A 21,278-nucleotide genomic window follows, 5' to 3' on the forward strand; every position below is an offset into this window, starting at 1 on the left:
TTGTTCCAAATAAAGCTTAGAGTTTTGAGTATTTGTAAACAGATTCTTCTCTCCAACATAAAGCCACCCCCCCAACCTGTGTAACTAACCTCTCCAGAGACTCCATAAAATAACTCTTTGAGATTGAGAAAGAAAAATGTACAAAAAAAAATAACAAACCTGTTAACATAAGGGAAAAACTGTAGGGGTGGGGGTGAATGGGTTAAGGGCGGGGAGAAGGGGGCGGGAACCAGGAAAAAAATACAGTTCTCGTCTAGGTTAAACAGTCTTCAGCAAGAATATCACTGGTTTTTAAACTATGTATAATTTAAAAAACAAAACATTTGACATGGGTTTTACATTTTTTTTTTTTTTAAAATGAAAAAAAAAAAGCATTAAAACAGTGTCAATTATTTACATAAGTAGTGTAGATACTAGAGATAATCAACTTAAAAGTCTTTGACGGCTTTTTTTGTTTTTAAAAAGTTAATAATACTAAATAAAATGAAGAAGTTGAATTGGAAGTCCTGTTCCTTGAGTGTCTGATGTAAAATTCTAGGCTGAAGCTTGGGGAGTGGTCCAGCCCTGCCATGGAGAGTTTGAAACAGAGGCTACTTCAAGTCCTTTTCATTGAATTTCCTCCCTTATATAATGCTTGTTTTCAACAGTGTAATCAGTTAAAAATACATAATGCTAGTAGGGTGCGAACCGTTGATAACCTCCTCGATAGACTGTTGCCTACAATGGAAAAAGTAGGTGTGTGTGTCAACTGAATGACAATATGTTCTTTCACTGATACGCTTCAAACTCCACATTACAAACTGGGGGGTATTATTTTCTATCAGGAGAAATCTTGATACTTCATGTTACAAATTGGGGGAAATATGATGTATCAGGAGAAATGCTGACACCCTTGATAAAAGGGACACAATTTGTTCTTTCTCTGACAATCAGGGTACGCCACACAACAAAGGGAAATAAATCACTTCTCGTTTTTAGACTAGGTTCTGTTTCTAAGTACCGGAAAAAGTTGTTAAAAAGTCACAAGAAGCTATGATAAAAACAAGTTCCTCACCCCATAACCAGCAACTGGGCCAATACTGTGTCCGATGTAGGGTTCAGCAGCGAATTCCCTGCCGTAACTGCAATACAAAATGTCACTGCTGTGAGTTGAAAATTAAAAGAGATGTACTCAAGTAAAGGTGAGGCATTCTGCATATTACTAGGTCAGGCAATGTGGTTTAAATATTTAGTATTTAACTACAGATATACTCATATAATCATAAACATTCTACATTTAACCAGTCAAGACAGTGTTATTTGACTTCAAATTTAAAAACAACTAATAATTTAAGCATGAAAATATAGTATAATTATATATATATATATATATATATATATATATATATATATATATATATATATATATATATATATATATATATAATAGTTATAGTATGAAAAAAAATGTATAAATCATCCATCTCCACTAAAAATAAAATCACAAACCCAGCAGCTGTTGTGTATGTCACTGGTGTGGCCACAGCGGCAGCAGGAAATGCATATCTCGTAGCTCCTGCTGGGTAGGCTCCGGCTGCAGCAGCAGCTGCGTACGGTTGACTTGTGACCAGCTTAAAGTGTAGAAAGTGTAGAAATTAACAGGTGAATGTACATTTTTTTAAATGTTATAGCTGAGTATGGTTGACTTGTGACCAGCTTAAAGTGTAGAAAATGTAGGAATTAACAGGTGAATGTAAATTTTTAAAAATATTATAGCTGCATATGGTTGACTTGTGACCAGCTTAAAGTATATAAAGTGTAGGAATTAACAGGTGAATGTACATTTTTTAAAAGGTTATAGGTGCATACGGTTGACTTGTTACCAGCTTAAAGTGTAGAAAGTGTAGGAATTAACAGGCAAATTTAAAAAAATGTTATATCTGCATATGGTTGACTTGTCAACAGCTTAAAGTGTAGGAATTAACAGGTGAATGTAAAAAAAATGTTAAAAAAAAATCGAAAAATTAAATTACAGTTCAACAAAACTTTCTTGTTAGTAAGAAAACAATGAGAGCTTGAATTAATTAATCAAAGTTTGGATTTTGATGATTAAAAAAAAAACTTACTTGATATCCTCTTCCTGCAGCATCATATGCTAAAAATGGATCTTGATAAACACTGAAATTAAAATTTAAAAATTTATTTCCATTACTTTTTTTGCACAATTTTACTGCTCCTAATTGCAAAAAGATACATATATTTTACTGTCACGAATCCCTAATTTTAAATAAGGTCATAGATTTTAAATTCCCATATAATGTTCACATATTTTGAATTCTAATTTAGTAAAACTTTTTTAAGCACAAGCGCTTAGAGTACAGTAAAATCTTACGTGGCGTATGGGATGGCAGTAGGTGCAGCGGCAATGGGAGTGGGGTGCCGGAGCCCAGCTGCCGCCGCAGCTGTGTACACACCTCCCAAACTCCTCGCAGCTACAGCAGCGGCAGCCCTGCCTCTAGTTAACGCAACACCCCTCAAAGCTGCTGCTGTCACGGAATCTACAAGACAAGGAAGTGTACATCATCACACATACATTTTCCCAACTTTAGGCAAAACATATCTAGCGGTTAATTATAAGTTATTTAAAACAATAGTTTTTAAAACAATAGTTAGTGACTATTTTTTATTATGATGATAAAGATTTTTTTTTTTTATCCTACTGGGTAAAAAAAAAATAATAGTCAAGTTAACTTGTTAAGACAGTTCCCTGAATTTAATGGAGATGATCTGTTTGTTATTTTTTCTACACCTAACACAGTGTTGATCAACAGACACGAAAACTCCTACGACAGAATTATTGTTTACAAATAGCCCAGTGGCTAATCAAATAGCAAGCCTAATTATGCAGGTCGTAAATTTTATCAGGATAAAAACTATGCATAAGCAAAGCTTTTATGGAAAGGAAATTGGTTTTTGTTTTTTAATAAATCAATCCCTATGTGTAAGTTATTCATTCAAAACTGCTTGACACCATAAAAGAAACATGCTCTGCTTTTTAAAAAAATTGAATTGAAAATGCTTCTATTTGATCAGGGTTAAGTTTTTCTCTCTTTCAGTCAAAGGTTCTGAGAGGGGAGAATATAGACAATATGCCAGGCTAGCAAAATGACTGTAACCAAAATGCAGAACATATTAATGAAATGTATGCAAAGAAAATATATTAAAATCTGTTTCACATAGATGTAAAAAATACTCATTCACAAAAGTGACCAACATTTCCAAATGCTTGTGGAAAGATAAAAAAAAAACATGCTTCTGGGAACTTTTAAAAATGTCACTGTGTTTTGAATCTCATCCATCTTTTAATCACCCAGAAATTGTATAATACTCTATGTAGCATATATAAATGAGATGAAAAAAAATAAAGATTTGTAATTAAAATGAATGGAGAAAAAGAATTTAAAAAATGAATGGTTTTAACTATTCAGAATGCAAGGACATGAATGAATTTTGGAGAAAAATAAATGCTCTTCTTTTGCAAAATGGCCAAAATGATAATAAGTTCCATTGATAAGTTTATCAATCAATATTTTTGTTAAAGGGTAAGATTAGGGACCTTGCATCTGAATAGAAAACTTAGAGCAGTTAGATAAAGATAGATGTGATGCTTAGGTGGCCTGAGAGTGGTTTGATATCTTACCGGTAGATAGTGTGGGAGCGGTCACCTTTTTGGTCATGACCCGTGCAGTTGCATTGTTAACCTAGCACAGAATCATGGTTTGGGTCAAAATCAAATGCCAATCAAAATGCAGATTTTAGCCACTACCCTTAACTTAAGGGACCATGTATGTTGAAACCCATTTACAGGATACTTTTAATTGAATCTAGTTTTTTTATGTATCCTCAGATAAAAAATTGTTATAATTATTTCAATTTTTTTTTAAAAGTTAAAACCAATCCTCCTCACCCCCACCCTGGCAAAAGAAAATGGTCCCTCATGTTAAGGAGTGAAACTTTAATTATTATTTAATAAAACACAGTAGTGTCAAAAACTAATTATTCTAATAGGCCAGTTTTAGCTTGTTGTGGCAATTACTTTGTGAAGCTCAATAATTTGTTAAAAATGAAAAAAAAATACCCCACTCAGATAGCTACTAAGATTTTTAAAAAGGTTTAAAATAATTGTGTTTTTATAAACTGAATTATAAACTACAAGGAGCTATTGCATGACAATGCACTTTTCCGTTTGAAAAATTCACAAATCTGTTCGTATAATTTACAGATATTATTTTCCTGTACGTACACTGTTAAAACTGCTTGCCGAACATACTGTATCATTTATTTTTAGAATTTTTAAATAAAATTACAGCTTGGATATAAAAAAATATTTCACTTCATAATTTTTTTCTGAACCAAAATATCAGCCATATTTAAATTTAAAAAAAAAGGTCCTGATCACAACAAGCTAAATACAACATGTTATGTAGTCTTAAATTAAATCTACTAACTTAAAACAACCTTTTAATAATTGTTATTTGTACTAAAAAAATATAAAATTAAATAATATTGTATCTGGCCTTGATTTTAAGAAACCCTAACAAACTACAACAAAACTTATCTACGTACATATTATAACAATACAACTTTAACAACTACAACTTCAAACAGCCTGTTAAAAAAAAATAAAATGCTCCACTTTTCTTTAACTCTGATCCCCCTATTCTAAAATACTTTTGAAATTTTCATAATATTTAAAGACCTACCCTTGACAAGCAGGTGTGTCTCCGAGTTCCCATACATTATTACTTCACTAGTGAAAATCAAAAGAACTAAAGTGGGACCTATCCAGTTAATTGTATGTGGTAGTTGCCAGTTGTTAATTTCTTTAAGGTGTCAGAGTATTTCTACACATTTTTTTTTTGTTTAGTAAAAAAAAAACTTCCAGTAATAACTTTTAAACGAATGTACAGCATAAAGAAATGCCATATACACAAAAAGGATAATGCACAAAGATCTACAAAAGAAGAAACTTTGATAATATTGCCATAGCGTGCATTCAGAACAGCTGGGCATTTTGGGAGCATTGCACATGTAAAAATGCACAACAAACATACTTGGCCTTCTTAATATGGCCTTAAGTGCCACAACCTTCCTCTCTCTGGATACAGTAGAATGGGGAAAAAAAAACCAGGTGAAAAAATTTTTGCTTTACGAGGTTTTCAATTTGTGCATGATCAAAAAAAAAATGTTCTTCCTTTTTTTTTACAAAAAAATAAAAAAAAAATTTGTACTGTGTGGTACAAGACATTAACACTTTAACACAAAACAAAAAAGGGGGCAGGGTCTAAGTGATATCTTTATCCTTTGATACAACATTTACGTAGCCATCAAAGACAAAAAAAATATAAGGTGATTCTATAAAGGGAAAAAAAGAAATAATGATATAACAGGCATTTCTCCATACTGCAACACATTGATAATATACTTAGCATTGATTTCAGTTGTGCTAGCACAAAAATGTAAAGTAACATGCAGGCACCTCAATCTTTCGTCCCTCAACCACAGTGCCGTTCAATTTCTCACGTGCTCTGTCGGCATCACCGCTATTTGCGAAAGTTACGAAACCGAATCCCTGCATGCATAAGGAAAACAAGGAGCATGCATTAAACGTGCAATGAAACAGTAACATGATCATCATCAATGTCAGTCAGATTAAGCTAACAAAACAAAAGGAATGTCGTCGCAGGAGTCAAAATGTTACTTAAAAAAATGTTTTAAATGAAAAAAAAAATAATTGTCTACAATTGTTTTATTAAAATCTAAACAAAATGTTAAAAAATGGGAATTAAAAAAATTTTCTGAAAGAAGAAAATGATTATGAAAAGAAATGTCAATGTGTGTGTGGTGTTAAAAGTACAAGCTATTTCTTTAGTGTTTTAGTTTGATCAACACAAGGACTATGTCAGCCATTTTTTTTTTCAAATTTCTACAATTGGGGTACTGAGTTGTGACATGAGCAAAGGGAGAATTATACAACATGCTAACTGGTCTAAGCGACATGCTTCCATGCCACTGGGCACATGTACAGTTAGTTCTCTTTCATCTAGAGTTTAAACTTTTATTTAGCAAGTAGAAAATGTCTACAGCAAGTTTATACTACAGAGGTTGTTTTTTTTTATTCTTGTCAAAAATTGGGTTTTCAATGCCACAATTTGAAAGTGTCATTTCCATTCATTAGAGAAACACAAAGAGTTAGAACTCACTGACAGAAATATTCAGACAAAAAGGCACGACTTCTTTAGGCCATCATAACTTTTTTCTGACAACAATATTCTGTAGCTGAGATATTTAACTCCTGACTATATAGATCATCATTAGTGCCCAGGATAAATGGGGCAGTCCTCCAAAAGTTGTTCAATGTACAAATATTTAGAGATATTTGAACTCAAAATATTTGAGTAATTTCTTCTGAATATTATTAATTCACTTTTTTAGGTTGATAAATTTTCTTTGCATAAGTCATTTGTTTTAGATAATATAATTAGTTATCACTATATTTTTTTTATGTACAAAATGTCCACTGTTGTCACCAGAGGTTCTCAAGATTTTTCCTACAAATTATGACAAAAGCTTTTACAGCAATGTCTAGTCAGGGCTAAAATTTATTAGTAGTATTTCTGCTAAACCAAATCTAATCCAACTTTTTCCAAGTATTTCTGCTAAACCAAACCAAATCCAGTTTTTTTTTTCAAAATCTCTGCCAAATCAAAATCGAATCCAACTTTTTTTACTAATATTTCTGCTAAACCAGATCTAAGCCACCTTTTTTTTTAATAAGTGCTTGGAGGAATAAAAAATCTGGCACTGAGAACCTCCGACAGAACACCTGTCTCTCAGCCTGATGTCTGACAATAACAAGGATATCATCCATGCAGTAAAAATACAGTTTCAACTACACATCATTTCAGGGTTATGTTATTAGTATTGCAACTACTTGAAAACTAGGATAACTTGACAATCTTTAGTAATTATAGCTCAGATGCACACATCTAGGAAAGATTTCACCCAGCATATTTAATCATTCCATTCACATGTAGTAACACTGAACAGTCCATCCACAAAACAAGACGTCCAAGCAGCAAACAAAAATGAGGCAGTTTTTTTTTTTAGTATACACTAGTTGGTCTAATTCCTTTCTCACATTTTTATCATTTTAGCTATTAAATTTTTTATTTTTATTTTAAATTTTTTCTTTTTTTTTTAAATAGACAAATTGTAATTTTAAAAAAAGAAGTTGAATTATAATACAATGTTATAAAAATAAAATAAAAAGCTCTGCACAAATCTATCAAAGACTAATCTGTTTAATATTGGTTAGGTCACAGCTTATTAGTAAGTAAAAGCAGATGTCAGTCGTGATGTGTGCATCACAGAAATGTTAATCACAAGAGGACTATGATTAGGTTTTAATCAAACATTTGTGAGCAAAGGCTTTGTTTTAGTAATCATCAAGCAACTGTGTCAATGTTGAAGCATTTTTTTCAAACAAATGAAATGAATGTAGAAATGGATGTGGAAGTGAATGAGTTGCAAAATGGCGGTCTGGATGATTTTAACAGTTTTAAATTACTAATGAGGAAACTTTTGAAATAAAAATTATCAAATGTGTTTCTTTTTAACCCACCAGCCAAGAATAATAAAATTTTTCAAAAATTTCCTCCAACAACTTATGCACATCTATGTATCATGTAAACCTTTGTAGGTTCTATAATTAAGATAGATGATACAAGCGATTCAGTCAAATTTAAGTACTGATAATATGCTTTTTTACTATAATAATTCGATATAAAATTTGCACTCTTCCTTAAGACTTCATTATGAAATCTTAGCAAAATAGATGTGCATATGTTGAATTTTGGCAAAATATTTCAATGGATTAAAACAGCAGAGATAACTACCACCATTTTTCAATATACATTTTGTAAATTTTACTTGCCCATTTTAATGAATACAAGTACCTTTGCTGTTTTAATAATACATGTTCATATTCAAATACAAGTCATTTACACTAACTTATATTTAATGTATAAATTTAAGTGCATTTACTTACTGTCTTTAAAAAATGCTTAATTTTAATAATTATCAACTAAAATTTATATTACTCAATAAAATGTGAAAACAAAGCATTAAACAAATATTTAGGAAATGAGAAAAAAAAATTTCCTTTCATAAAAAGAAGTTTTTAATTTTTTTTTAGATCTTTTTGAATATGGCTTAGTTGTGTTTCTTTGCACAAGCTGCTAAATCATTTTTTAGAAAAAATTTTATTTAGGCTTTAAAATTTAGTTTTGATAAAACATTTTTTTAATAAGTTTTCCTAAATATTTAACAGCAAATGTATGTTACATTTAAATCCATGGATTAGCTGATGTCTGAAGTGCAGCATCTCTGAACAGGAAGAGCACTTACATAAATTAGATAACATTAGTGTAACACTGTTACTGCTATGGTTCCCACTACCCGTATAAAAACTCTGACAGGTTAAAATATCTGTTGTTTTATAACTGAATGGACAAGAACCTTGCCAAACCATACAAGAGTACCTTGCAACGGTTTAAACAGTCATACTGTATATAACTGTTACTGTTGAAAGCATACAACTAGGGGTATTTAATTAAACTACTTTATTCTCCTATTTTTTAACATACATTTGCTGTTGTTTAAAACTTTATTAAATATCCTGAACATCCTTTTAAATTATGGTCAAGATACTTTATTATTTGCAAACAAAACTTACCTTAGAGCCTCTCTCATTAAAGATTATTTCCACATCTAATATTGTACCAAATTGCTGTGAAAAAAATGCAATATAATTTCAAATTTTATAATTATGTATATTATGATATTTATAAAGATTTCAATTGCTATAGGATTTTGGCTAGTAAGAATATACTTTCCAAAATGGGCAGGCTAACAATAACATTCTTATGACAATTATAAAAGAACTGATAAGTCATTGTTTAAAGTTGATAACAAACCCCAAGTAACTGTCTGAGATCTGCCTCCCTGAACCTGAATGGTATGTTGGATACATGTAACCTCTTGGGGCCTGTGTTGGGAGAGATGGCACCACTTGTTGGTGGTATTGACGACACCTCTCCTTCTGAAGGTTGAAGTTCACTCTGTGGTTAAAGAAATAAATCTATTACAATATGCACTAAGTTATTGTTTCAGGAACAATTAAATTACATATAACTTCAATATTTCATTTAAATAGTTTTCCATTGCAGAAAAATTATTCAGCATTACAGTATAGTATGAAATTATGAAATATTTATTTGCATTGTATCTCAACACAATTAAAATCAATAAATTGATTTGGAAAAGTTTTTTTATACATGTATAAAACAATAAACAAATTTGAGAAATGCATTTAAAAAATTAGTTGCAACTCCGGAAACTATAGTAATTAAAGTTAGTGACCATATGCAACAATAGAAGTTGTTAAAAAAAAATAAAAGATCAACACCAAAAGACTGTAAAAATCCACTAAGACAATAAGTACTCAGGAAGAGCTGTGTTATACTGGCACCACTACAGTAGCTATGTAGTGCATGACACTGCCATCATAGAATTTTAATGGAGGAAAATAGCATTGTAAACTAAAATTAAATAAACATCACTTAGATGTGCATGTAACCAAACTACTTTAAAGACTAAATAAAAACAATAATTTAGTAATAGTCTAGTTAAAAGTTTTTTTTTCTTCAAATTTAGCACATTTTTATGTTATTATTAAAGAAGATAACTTGGGACAAAGATTGATTTCAAGTAATACATTAAGCTAGTCTTTAAAATTTATAAAAAGTGTTTTATATACATAATTAGAAAGTAAATTTTAACAGGATTTTTGTTAAAGTTTCTAAATGTCAATAATACAAATAAAAGTTTGAAATGTCAACAATAACCAAGTTCACATAATAGAGGGTGAAGTTACGACACGTTTACGTTAAATTTTACAGAAGATCAGATCAAAATTATTATTTTGTTTTCATAAAATATAAAATGAATTCAGTATTTTTTAAATATATTGCTTCAAATCCTTTATTGTTGTTACTTTTAGATCATTATTGCTCTTTCAAATATAGCATGTGTTCTGTTAAGGCAATAATTATTTTACAAAAACTACATAATTGCAGAGAAATGTTAGGTGAAACTGTTTTTCGTTTCCCTAAAACATAAAAATAGTGTGTATCAAGCTCAACTATAGAAAAAAAACAATTACAGCTTACTATAAGACACAGGGTATTAGCTTGTAAACAGTAAAAAGGGCAATGAAGGTTTTTATTTTCCTAAGAGACAAGAGGAACAAGCAGTTATTGAGACTACTATGACAAGCTGAGGTGAAACCCTGCAGTACTGCCACACATTTTCTACTTGTCACTACACTACACTACTCATCTACACTGCTATTTAAACCAGTGGCTGTTTAAAAAGCACAACTCTGTTTTTGTAAAGAGAATAAAATCAAAATTAAAAAACATCAGAAAATTGTGTAGGCAATACTGCAGAACAAGATGCAAGCATTATAATAAGATGGTCAAGAAACACCCAACCGAAATTGTTTATATATTGATGCAAACCTCGGACACTGCTTTGAGGTCCCTCAGCCAGAGGCTCTTTTGTGCCTCTCTCAGGAACTGAAGAGGAAATATTAGGACATTGACGACATCTCAACAGACACAGCAAAAATTGCAAACAGATTTAATGCAATTGGTATAATAAATATAATTTTCATTGAGAAACAAACATGACAAAGATTAAGTACCAAAATTTTATGGTCCAAAACTAAAGTATTTAATGAAATAAATTTTTTTATGTTGCAACATAAGGACTGAATAACTTTATAGATAAAATGTAAATGGAGATCTACTAAGGATAAGATATTACTTTTTTTTTTTTTTTTTTTAAACAGATTTTTGTTTGGATATTATTTTATTTTTTAAATGAAAATTTACAGAAACCAGTTTAAAGTTTAAAGCAACATAATATGTTTGACATCAAAAGTTGTACTAGAAAAGTTGATGAAAGGTTAAAAAAACCAGTGTAAGTAAAAAGTGAAAAAAAAAATAAATGTAAAAATTAAAACAATCATACTGTGTTACCAGTGGCAATCTGTAGAGTTACTGTTAACTAGCTAAAACTAAAGTGCAAGCTAGATTACAGTAATAACATATGTGATAATGGTAGTTTTAGCATAACACAGAGAACATCAACAGAACACTGAAGAACAGAACCCTCAATAACATTAATTAACAAGGACTCTCTAAGATACAACCCACCTCACAAAGCTGATTTAAAGTTAGCCAAACACTGAACTGTGATGATAGACGTATAATCTTGCTATTTATAATTTATTTCTATTTTCTCTGAATTATTATAAACATTATTATTATAAGAAAGTAGCTTTCATTATGAGAATAATTTTCATTAAATTGTAATGATGTTCTTTCATTTTACAGTACTAAACAAGCTATCAGACTAACATAGCATTTCAGGTTCTGTTTAATAATTATGCTAACTTTTCCATTTTTATAGAATGTTTAAAAACAGAAATCACAAAAACAAAACAAAACTACTATTTTAAAATTGAAGTAAATTTACTATAAAATATAAAACTAGAATTCAATGTTGTGCAAAGCAATACTTTTAGATGATTAGATCAGAACCTAGCAACATGCACTAATTTCATGCTTTACATAGCTAATAAGATGCTATTTAAATTAAAGCCAGTTAAAAGAAGTAAGTTATAATTTCAGTAAACTTATTGTTAACATTTGGAGAGTTATAATTATCACAATTAATGCCCAATGCTCCATAAATGTCCATAAGCACAAGATTCTTTTCAGCAAAAGTAGTCTAAAAATCTGATTTAAGAAAGACATCTAACAAAAATGTCATAGATTACAAACAAGATACCAAAAAAAAAAAAAAAAAAAAACAGAATAAAGAAAGCTTTTGATTAATTCATGCCTTGTCTTTATATTTTCTTTAATTATTTTTTCTCAAATAAATTTAGTTTGTTAAGTCCTGATCTAAAGTAAAGCCAAACATGCTGGCCGGTGTTTTTTTTTTAAAGATGTTTTTTTTTAAAAAAAAAAAAGCATCAGTGGAGCAAACAAAATTTAATGGAATATTCTTTTGATAAGTTTGAGGAAAATTTAAAAAAGGGAATTATCAATTCACATTTTAAGAATGTGGTATTTTGAATTGAAACATTGTAATTTGTGTATTTAAAACACAATAATTATTTAATAAAAAAAAAACATGAAAAGGGTTGTAACTTTTTTGAGGGAATAAATATAAACATGAGCAGCGCTTACCGCTTGCTGATCTGCTGTGCCATTGGATGTGACTGGTGTTGTTGTGTATATGGTTTGACCACTGGGCTCTGATGTGATGGCTGAAACAGCCACACCTTGTATACCAGCTAGACCGGCTGCAGACCCGGCTGCAGCGGCGGCTGCCTGGCTGGCGACAACCTGGTGGTACTCCTCAAGGCTGGCAGCTTGAGGGTATGTGTATGTTGGGGTCATCTGGTTCTGGACCATATGCTGAAACAGAAATTTAACATTTATTGGACTGGATTCAATTTAAAAATTTTACTTTTTTAAACATTTAAATCTATAAATAGAGTTGAATTAAAAATAAACTTCATTGAAATCATTTTCTTAAACCTAGTCCTGGTACTTTCCTCATACAAAAATCTGTTTCACTCACCCACATTTTTATCTGATATATAAATAAAAACTGCTCAAACTGAGCTCCAACCAAGGGGATGGATTTAGGTGATTACTGGCAAACACCACACTGTGCTTGACATTTTATTGGGAATGTACCAGAATAATAGCATGGGGTTTGTTTCAAATAAACCAACTCTTTCTCTTGAATGCCAGGGAGGCAATCATACTAAATTACACCCTAATTTCATGTCATTAAAACACTCGGCCTCACCCCTGTAAAGACTGCAACTAACAGTAATAGATTATATGAGAAATGGGGTGGTGAGTGTCGCTGGGCACAGCTTGCTATGACTAATTATTGCTATGGTGAGCATTCTCTTCAAACAAAAGGCTGTTAATCAAAACACGCTGGTCACATTAAGGGCATGTGTTGCCTTCACTGTCATTTTCTTTTGACATTTAGCTTTCATAAACAATATTTTTTCATAATTGGAAATCCAGATTATCAACATGGACAGTCTTTATGTTCCTTTCTAGTCAAGCTTATCTTAAAATGCATTTCATATTTTTATAAATAAAATCAACTGTTCACAGAAGAAATATATACAAGTACACCAATTATGTAGAGAACATACTTTAATGTATAAGCCCTACATTCTGTGCTTATTTCAATAATAAATATGAAAGTCAATCTTATAACTTATGTTTGAGTATGAGCAACAATCAAATTTGAGAAATACATGCACAATTGTAAGTCAAGCAGTGTATAAAGTATTGAACGTTTTTTTTAGACATTCATGACTAATCTTTATTTAAAATAGTAATAAACATGCATCTAAATAAGTTTTTTGGACTGTAAATTTAAAACAATTATCAACATTTCCAAAGCTTGTTAAATTAACATGATCAACCATTTTGTTGGTGAAACCTCATTTACATATCTATTACATCCCCTAAATTAGATGCATATAAAAGCTAGATCTAAGTGCTCAGGTTATGGTTAAGTTAAGCATTGTTAGAGTGTCAGTTACTAGAAATCTGATAACAGAAAAGCAGCTATCAGAAAATTACTGGGCCTGTTGTTTTAGTTTTTTTAGGCCCTAAATAAGATGCAGAGTTAACTTTTAATTTGAAAATTTTCATTTAAATAAACACTAACACAGTGTAACTATTTGGCCTATCTAGACTATCTACACATCTATTCTAGATCTAGATTGACATGTGAACTCGTAACAAGGTAGGCCTACTTAAATGAGATTTTAAAATATCAAATATTATAAACAAAACTATTAACCCTTTAGAATTCATCAGGCTAATGTAATTTATTGTAATTAGTACTTATATCTAACGCCAAGGGGCGTAGCGAGCGGGGGCGGGGGGTGCGGACCGCACCGGGTGACACCATTTAGGGGGGTGACACCAAGGCAAAAAATAGCAAAATATATAGAGAAAAACTTGAGGGGGGGTGCAAATCGAAAATTTGAAAGTTTGTCCCAGGGAAGGGTCGCTACGCCTCTGGGGGGTGACACCATTAAGTGCCGCACCGGGTGAAACCCGACCTCACTACGCCACTGCTAACGCCCATCTTCCTTTCACTTTAGAATTCAATAAAATGTATGGTTTAACATCTATCTTAGCCTACACAATAAAATAAGTACATAAGCAACAGATCTTTTTAAAAATATCAACCAACCAAAAAGCATGTTTCATTAAAAAATAAAAAGAAGCTGGCTAAAAGACTGAAGATGTTATCTTAACACTCTAGTCTATATCTAGCTTCTGCACCTGAATTGTTTTTTAGAGCTATAGGTAGACTAGATCTAGATATATCTAGGCCTGCTAAAGTTCAAGTAATATACACGTTTAACTTTGTGATAAAGTTTATCATCGATCTAGATTTTAGAGATCTAGAATTAGATCTAGATGTCCTAGTAGTGGGATGTAGATTCTAGGCCTAGCTTACACAGCGCCTTTATTAGTAGATCTAGAATCTAGATTTTTAAAAATCTATTAGAACTAGAATCTAGATCTAGATTTGCGACTTTACCGCATTTTATTTCGGATGCTTGAAATACGAATATCGATTTACGTGGACGCATTTACATTACAGAAACATAGACACACTACAATTTATTAATTTAGACGGTTTACAGCTGTTGGAATCAAGAATCTGTCTAGATCTACCTTGTCTTGGAGATTGGATCTAGATCTAGATATCTATTCTAGATCTATCTACTTCCCGATACTAATAAAATGACCAATTTGTATATTGAGTCTAGACTGCGTATAAAACCTAGTGGAATGAAAATTTTCAGTTATTCGAATTTTTCTTTAATAATACGCATGCTACACGCGTAGGCCTAAATCGAGATCGAAAAATTTTAAATTTAGATCTATTGCGACTCAACTCTTTAGCTACCGTCGCTTTGTAGCCCGCAGTAGTAAAAAGCACTGGGTTCTAGAATCTAGATCTAGATTTCTAGATCAGAGCGATTTTAACATTTGAGTAGGCTTACATACATTCTACCAACCATCCTTCATTTTCTCGTAAGTCTTTGTTTCCTGTAAGCAAGTAAAATAGAGACTTGCTGTGCTGACTTCTCGTTAAACAGTTTAATTTCAGTCAAGTTTTTTTTTTAAACTTAACGAGAACTTTTTTTTACTTTAAATCTAGCCAGCTGACACATTTTTAAACCAAGAAAAATAGGCGTACACTTATTTCCTATCCGTGATTTAAAAAAAAAAAACCATTTTGTGAGGGTTAAAAAAAAACGGGACAAAGTCACCCCAGTTCGTTGTGATGAAACAGCAAGAGAAAGTTAATTGGGTATGCATTATGTATAATAAAAGCTATGGGCGAACAAAATCAATGGGTATTCATAATGACTACATTTTTTCCCAATGTTCATGGCTTATAAATAGTAATTAGCTAATAAAATATAACCTATAACGCGAAAGAGTGTAGCGACGGATGCTGAAAATGGAGCCGAGTTGGTTAACTTTAATTTTGTGACAGAGGTTATCATAAAAAAAACAACAACTTTGACACGGGATTTCAAAAATAAACGGACAAGGACCAAAATGTTATTTCTCGTAGCTTATGAATTTAGTTTATGAATGATGTTGTTGATATGATACTAAAAGGATTAGTGGGGGGGGGGGGGGGGGGAGTTTGATGGTTTTAATACGGTAAGATGCTTCAATGTAATTGTAATGACTGGAAATATTAAGACGTGTACAGTATGTTTCTGAAATCACGTGGATACATCATAAAATAAAACACAACCAACAACAAACAAGAAAGACTGTATCATCTTCACCTTGGCCAAGATAACGCCTCCAACTGAAGGTAAGTGGTCATGGCGCAGCCGTGGTAGTCCAGCTATGGGGTGCAAGCCCCCCTTCACGATCATTTTCATCATCATTAGTGAGTTTACGAGATCCTTCACAGGGGTTTAACAGAAGGTGTAGGCTAGCGCTGCCTTTAAAGTCTAAGATACATGGAGCGGGGTAATTATATTCTTGGTGGTGGCGCCGAGAAGGTTTCTGGCAATTCGTTTGAACGCACAGTAGTCAATATACAACAAAAAAGTTTATTTTAATCTGTAATGGTACAATAATAATTACCCGAAACAATGAAAGTGTATTAAGTATTTATTTTTTTTGGAAAATCGATCGAAAACGAGAGTCAACCGGTCGAGGGTGAATAGTTTAGAATGCAGCAACACCCAGCTAAACAGACGCATTTATCAAGTGTGCAACAGATTGCACTGACTGCGTGACTCTTAATTACAAAGAAAACAGCTGGGTCTCTCATTAGCAATTAGCATTCTATGATACTAAAGCGCAACATGTTACGCTTTCCACTTGGCCGATAACAAAGAGTTAATGGCCACGCAGAATGAACTCGAATTTATGAGGCCGCGCGAGGAATATTTTCAATTAACACATGTTGAATGTTACTATAGCCTAGTACACGGATGTTTAAATATATATTCACAGAATAACTACACGAATAAGAACAAGAGGTTTGTATTCCAGGAAACAAAAAAAACAAAACATTAAAACTGAACAGCGGTCGTGCTGGAACAAAGAAGATTAAAGAACTAAATCCATGTAGAGTCACTGGTCAGTGCGGAAGGAAGAAATCGATAAATCACTACACACGATTACACTGTACGTTATCTTCTGCTTCAGGCAGCCACAGTACGTCCGCAAGCAACACGAAGACACAACACTCTACCCCCGGGCCCGGCCGTTGAAAATGGCTTGGAATTATGCATACATCCCAGTTCTGCCAAGTGGTCTGGTCGCAGAGCCGATCCCCACACGAAAACCCACGGACGCCGAGACCAAGATCAATACAGACACCCCCTTCTGTCGGGCGAAGACAGCGGCTCCGGCGGCGATTCCTGGCCAAAGAAACCCCTAAAACGGCTCCACGATCCCAAGTCTGTGTAATCCAATCAGGAGAACCAATGACATGTTAATGAAACTTTCTCCGGGAGAAATAGACTTTTTCTCTCTCTCTCTTTAAATCCATTAAGTTATTTATTTTTTTTTAAATTTCAGTTGAAAAAGACCAACCATCCATTAGGGCAGAGTTAGCATGCGGTATAATTACTGAACAAAACACTGTACACGAGCACAGAGTAAATAATTATGTCCGTTTAAATCCCCTACCGAGACTAGGCTAGAGGTTTGAAAGGTTATCGGTCCGAGGGGAGAGTTTGTACAAACACGCGGCTCTTCTTCTCAGCCTCCACCCCCCTCCCCCTTAGCCTTTACGCAGCAGCGGGGAGATCAATACAACACACGTACAGCCGTGAGCTGACATCTGCAGCACGCGTCCTAACAGTGGGATGCTCCTTGTGTCTGTCTCACGTGGTGGTCAGGCGAGCATCGGTTATAATAATGGTCATCGTTTGACCGGGGGAGGGGGAGGGGGGAAGAGAGGAGTCTAACAAACAAATATAATGGCTTTTTAAATGTAGTTTTTTGTAATAAACACATCATCAATATACGAACACACAAACATGCGCGTTATAGACTAGTTGGTCAATTTTTATTTAAAAAAATAAATTAAAATTAATTTTAATTTATCATTTTTTAAGGGGAGGGGGGGGGATATTACAGATGACTGTAGAAAATTTTCCGATGACAATCCCTGATAGGTTTATAAACGTTATTTTGGGATTTTCTAATAATATCCCGGCTACTTCTTTGTGGATTGTTTGAATGCTGGAGTGGTGGGGGGAGGGGGGAAGGGAGGAGGGAGGATGGGAGATAAGCCCTCGAGTCACATAGACCAATCCACTACTCAGATAAAGAGATTATGACTGGAGGACAATTACTAAATGTATGAGCTCTTTACCCCTCGGTACTGACCGAATGACGTAACGCACAATTTGGGGTTGGTTAGTTTTTTTATATATTTAAAAAAAATTGTGAGAGATTATATTCTTTCTAAACTGACGTGGTCAATTTAATTACTTTTAAAGACTAGCTGCAAGTATTCGAATTTTGATTAGAAAGATTGTGAGAAAATCTCAAAAAAAAAAAAAGGACACTGAGGGCAACAACGTAGCAATGTAGGATACACTTGTATAAAATATGTTTAAATATTCAACGATAGATTTTGTTGAAAAAAAAAAGTTTACTGATGCACCGAAATTAAATGAAAGTACTTTGGTTTTTAATTTAAACTAGAAAACTGCTGGGGAATCAATGAAAAAAAAAGTGTCCACTCGAAGAGGTATCTAGATCTAAGTTTGAAAAAAAAAAGTTAAAAAAAAAACCGAGGTTCAAACAGCCGATACAAAATGGATGAAGAAATGAATAATGCACCGGGCTTCTCTTGAGACCTTCGACCATTTAACACGCAATCCGGATGGAAAACAATGCCTGGAGGAGGGAAGGGTGAAAAATAAAACAATAGATGAGCCGCACACCATATCACGTGATTGGACGTCGGCTAAAGCCAAGTTCTGACCTAGTTTACCAAACACACGGAAAAAAATGTACGAAATACTTCTGGGGTGTAAAGTCGAATAAAACTGCGCGTTGAAAATAGTGCATACGTGTAATTATTTTAATTAATATATAACGTAAATCAATGTTTATAATATTTGAATATATTTTTTTTTGTGCGTGGGCATTTAACATGAAAATGTAAGAAAAAGTTACAAATAAAATTGACTAATGCCATTAATTAATGCTAGCTTGGTTTATTAGATAATTAGGCCTAGTGAATGTCAATTGTAAATAATGTGTATTTAACCGCTGAGTTTCAAAACAAGTCGACATAGCATCGGCTTGGCTGTAGGCCTAATGTTAACTAGTAGTACCAATGTGGGTCTATTTGGTCCCGGCCTGGTGGTAGACTGACTCAGACAGACGTCAACACACTGATGGCAATTACAGATGTCAGCTCGTGTTCAACAAACACATCGACAGGATGTCGTCTGTTTGACACGCTCAGTAAAATATTCACATCGCAGTCTCGCGTAGACCGTGCTTCTATCACCGATACACGGCGCGAGGGTTAAAACAATATTACGAGGGGAACCGATTTGGTAAACAAGGTCCATGAATCTCATGTAAAACAACACATTACATGGGGAATAATAATAACGTCCCATCAATCTCCATTTCAACATTTGGTTAGTTAAATAAATACCCGTGGATTAATAAACGCGTATAGTGATAATTCATATACAGTGTGGTGACGTTTAATTCTAATCACTGCAGAACTAGAAATCACATCCACAAAGCTATAACTCCCTATCTTTCTTACCAAATAGTTGAATACGGAAAAAAAGGATATATTAATTAAACTAATTAAAATATTGAAGTACATTGAACATAAAACTGCAAATATTTAATTAGTTCTAAACTAAATTTCAGGACTAAAACAAAAAGCAAGTAAATAAGCTAATGAGTAGATCGATGCGAATGTTTAAGATGCATGTTGTGAATTTTATCTTTACGAACCATTGTTCTGAGCATTATGTAATTTAAAAAGCCACTGAAACAAAAAACAAACAAACGAAAAATAAAAAGATATCCCTCCTTTCCTCACCCACCCTCTCCACCCTCACAATTGATCTCTCAAGACTTCAGATTTTGGAGTCTCCCTCGATATTGGCACAATTACAAACGGCTTCTGTGGGGTAACCATGGTAACTAACTGCTCATGGAAAACGGCGTCGGGACTCAATTTATGTTGGACCCCCTCCATACTCTTAACCCTCCGTCACCGGCAGCCCGGTGAAGAATAGCTTTAAAATACGGGTGTCTTCGTCAGCAGAGGCTGAGCGCAGGGTGAATATGGGATTGGGAGAGGGGGTGGGAGGAGGGATGGAGAGAAGCAAGGAGGAGAAGGAGAAACAAGAAGAGAAGAACAAATAGGTTATGTTTTTAAAAAAAAAGAACGCCATAGCCCAGCTTGCGATGAGGACTAAGCCCACGAGAGGCTGGGAAAAGACAAAACGGAGTGATGCGAATGGACGAGACTAAGGTCGACTGTCGAGGCAATCCCGAGTGAGTAACCAGCCGGCAAGTTCTGCTACAATAATTTTCTTTAGGATTACGGGAAATTACTTTAATTTAGTCGGCGATATTAGATTAAGGGGAGAGGGGGAAAAGGCACGTCAGCGGGTAAATGACAATATAATTTGACTCTAGACTGGTCGCAGGACCAAAACCATCCATAGCAATAGAAAAAAATTGTGTGCTTAAAAGTAACCTTATTTATTATAAGTGTTGTCTGTTTAAATGTAGTACACGAATCTACTAACCACAACGTGTATTTGCTACAGGGTTATGTCACACTGTAATCACTTTAGACCTGAGGTGTAACCGGGTTTGATTAACCATACCTATTAGTAAAATAACTACCATTACCATCTCCGATAACCACGAGCTAAAACCCAAGCCCTAAACACAAACAAAAACCTAAGGTTTAGTATCTTTAGACACAATGTATGGCTAATCGATGAAAACGCAAATTTATATTTGTGATGGCAAAGGTCTTTAGACAGGGAATCAGCTATTTTGCAAACATTTTAGCTTAATGTGGTTTCAGAGAGCTTGGCTTTTAGCTCTTTCCATTGAATATGCTAAACAAGAAACGAATACACACAGAATAATTTTTTTTTTAACTTTTAAAAATCGACTTAGTAATTTAAATAAGTTTGGACAGAATCCAAAACATGTATCGCATTCTAAATCGTGTAATTATTGTATTGTACATTTACTTAAAAAAATGTATTTTCCATTGCATTTTCTAGGGTACATTTAAATCTACTGTTACGCTTTCATAATAGATCAATACCTTCAAATGTAACATATAACTATCGCAAGCCCTAACCTTAGGTTAGCCCTAGTCATAACCCCAACCTAATACAAAACATCATAAATTATTGATTTACAGGAGCGCGAGCTGGGGGTGCCGACCGACGTTCCCCTGGTACCATATAATGGAAATGAACCGAAGAAAATTCGCTTAGAATAATGTAAGCAACACATAACCCTAAAATTATACGGGGAAATGGG

At 33.2% G+C, this 21,278-nt stretch overlaps 1 protein-coding gene across 7 annotated transcripts in view; it reads right to left on the reverse strand.

The window, feature by feature from the left end:
- Nucleotides 1-452: 452 nt before the first annotated feature.
- The window catches only part of LOC131953886 (RNA binding protein fox-1 homolog 2), a 58,757-nt gene continuing 37,931 nt past the window's right edge, over nt 453-21,278 (reverse strand). For 3 of the 7 annotated variants that reach the window (XM_059317309.1, XM_059317310.1, XM_059317308.1), the window contains exons 2-12: nt 12,363-12,593; nt 10,623-10,679; nt 9,018-9,161; nt 8,777-8,830; nt 5,519-5,611; nt 3,680-3,740; nt 2,372-2,537; nt 2,106-2,157; nt 1,489-1,610; nt 1,055-1,142; nt 453-717 (exon numbers count right to left, since the gene is read on the reverse strand). In XM_059317309.1, coding sequence (XP_059173292.1) covers nt 673-717; nt 1,055-1,142; nt 1,489-1,610; nt 2,106-2,157; nt 2,372-2,537; nt 3,680-3,740; nt 5,519-5,611; nt 8,777-8,830; nt 9,018-9,161; nt 10,623-10,679; nt 12,363-12,593 — 1,113 coding nt within the window. In that variant the 3' untranslated portion in view covers nt 453-672. Of the gene's footprint in view, nt 718-1,054; nt 1,143-1,488; nt 1,611-2,105; nt 2,158-2,371; nt 2,538-3,679; nt 3,741-5,518; nt 5,612-8,776; nt 8,831-9,017; nt 9,162-10,622; nt 10,680-12,362; nt 12,594-12,759; nt 12,848-16,042; nt 16,303-21,278 lie in introns of those variants that run through there. The other 4 variants (XM_059317305.1, XM_059317304.1, XM_059317311.1 and 1 more) reach the window with 4 other exon arrangements.

The sequence above is a fragment of the Physella acuta genome, unplaced genomic scaffold, assembly GCF_028476545.2.
Source record: "Physella acuta isolate Inbredline_101_S28 unplaced genomic scaffold, ASM2847654v3 ptg000963l, whole genome shotgun sequence".
Lineage (NCBI taxonomy): Eukaryota > Metazoa > Mollusca > Gastropoda > Physidae > Physella > Physella acuta.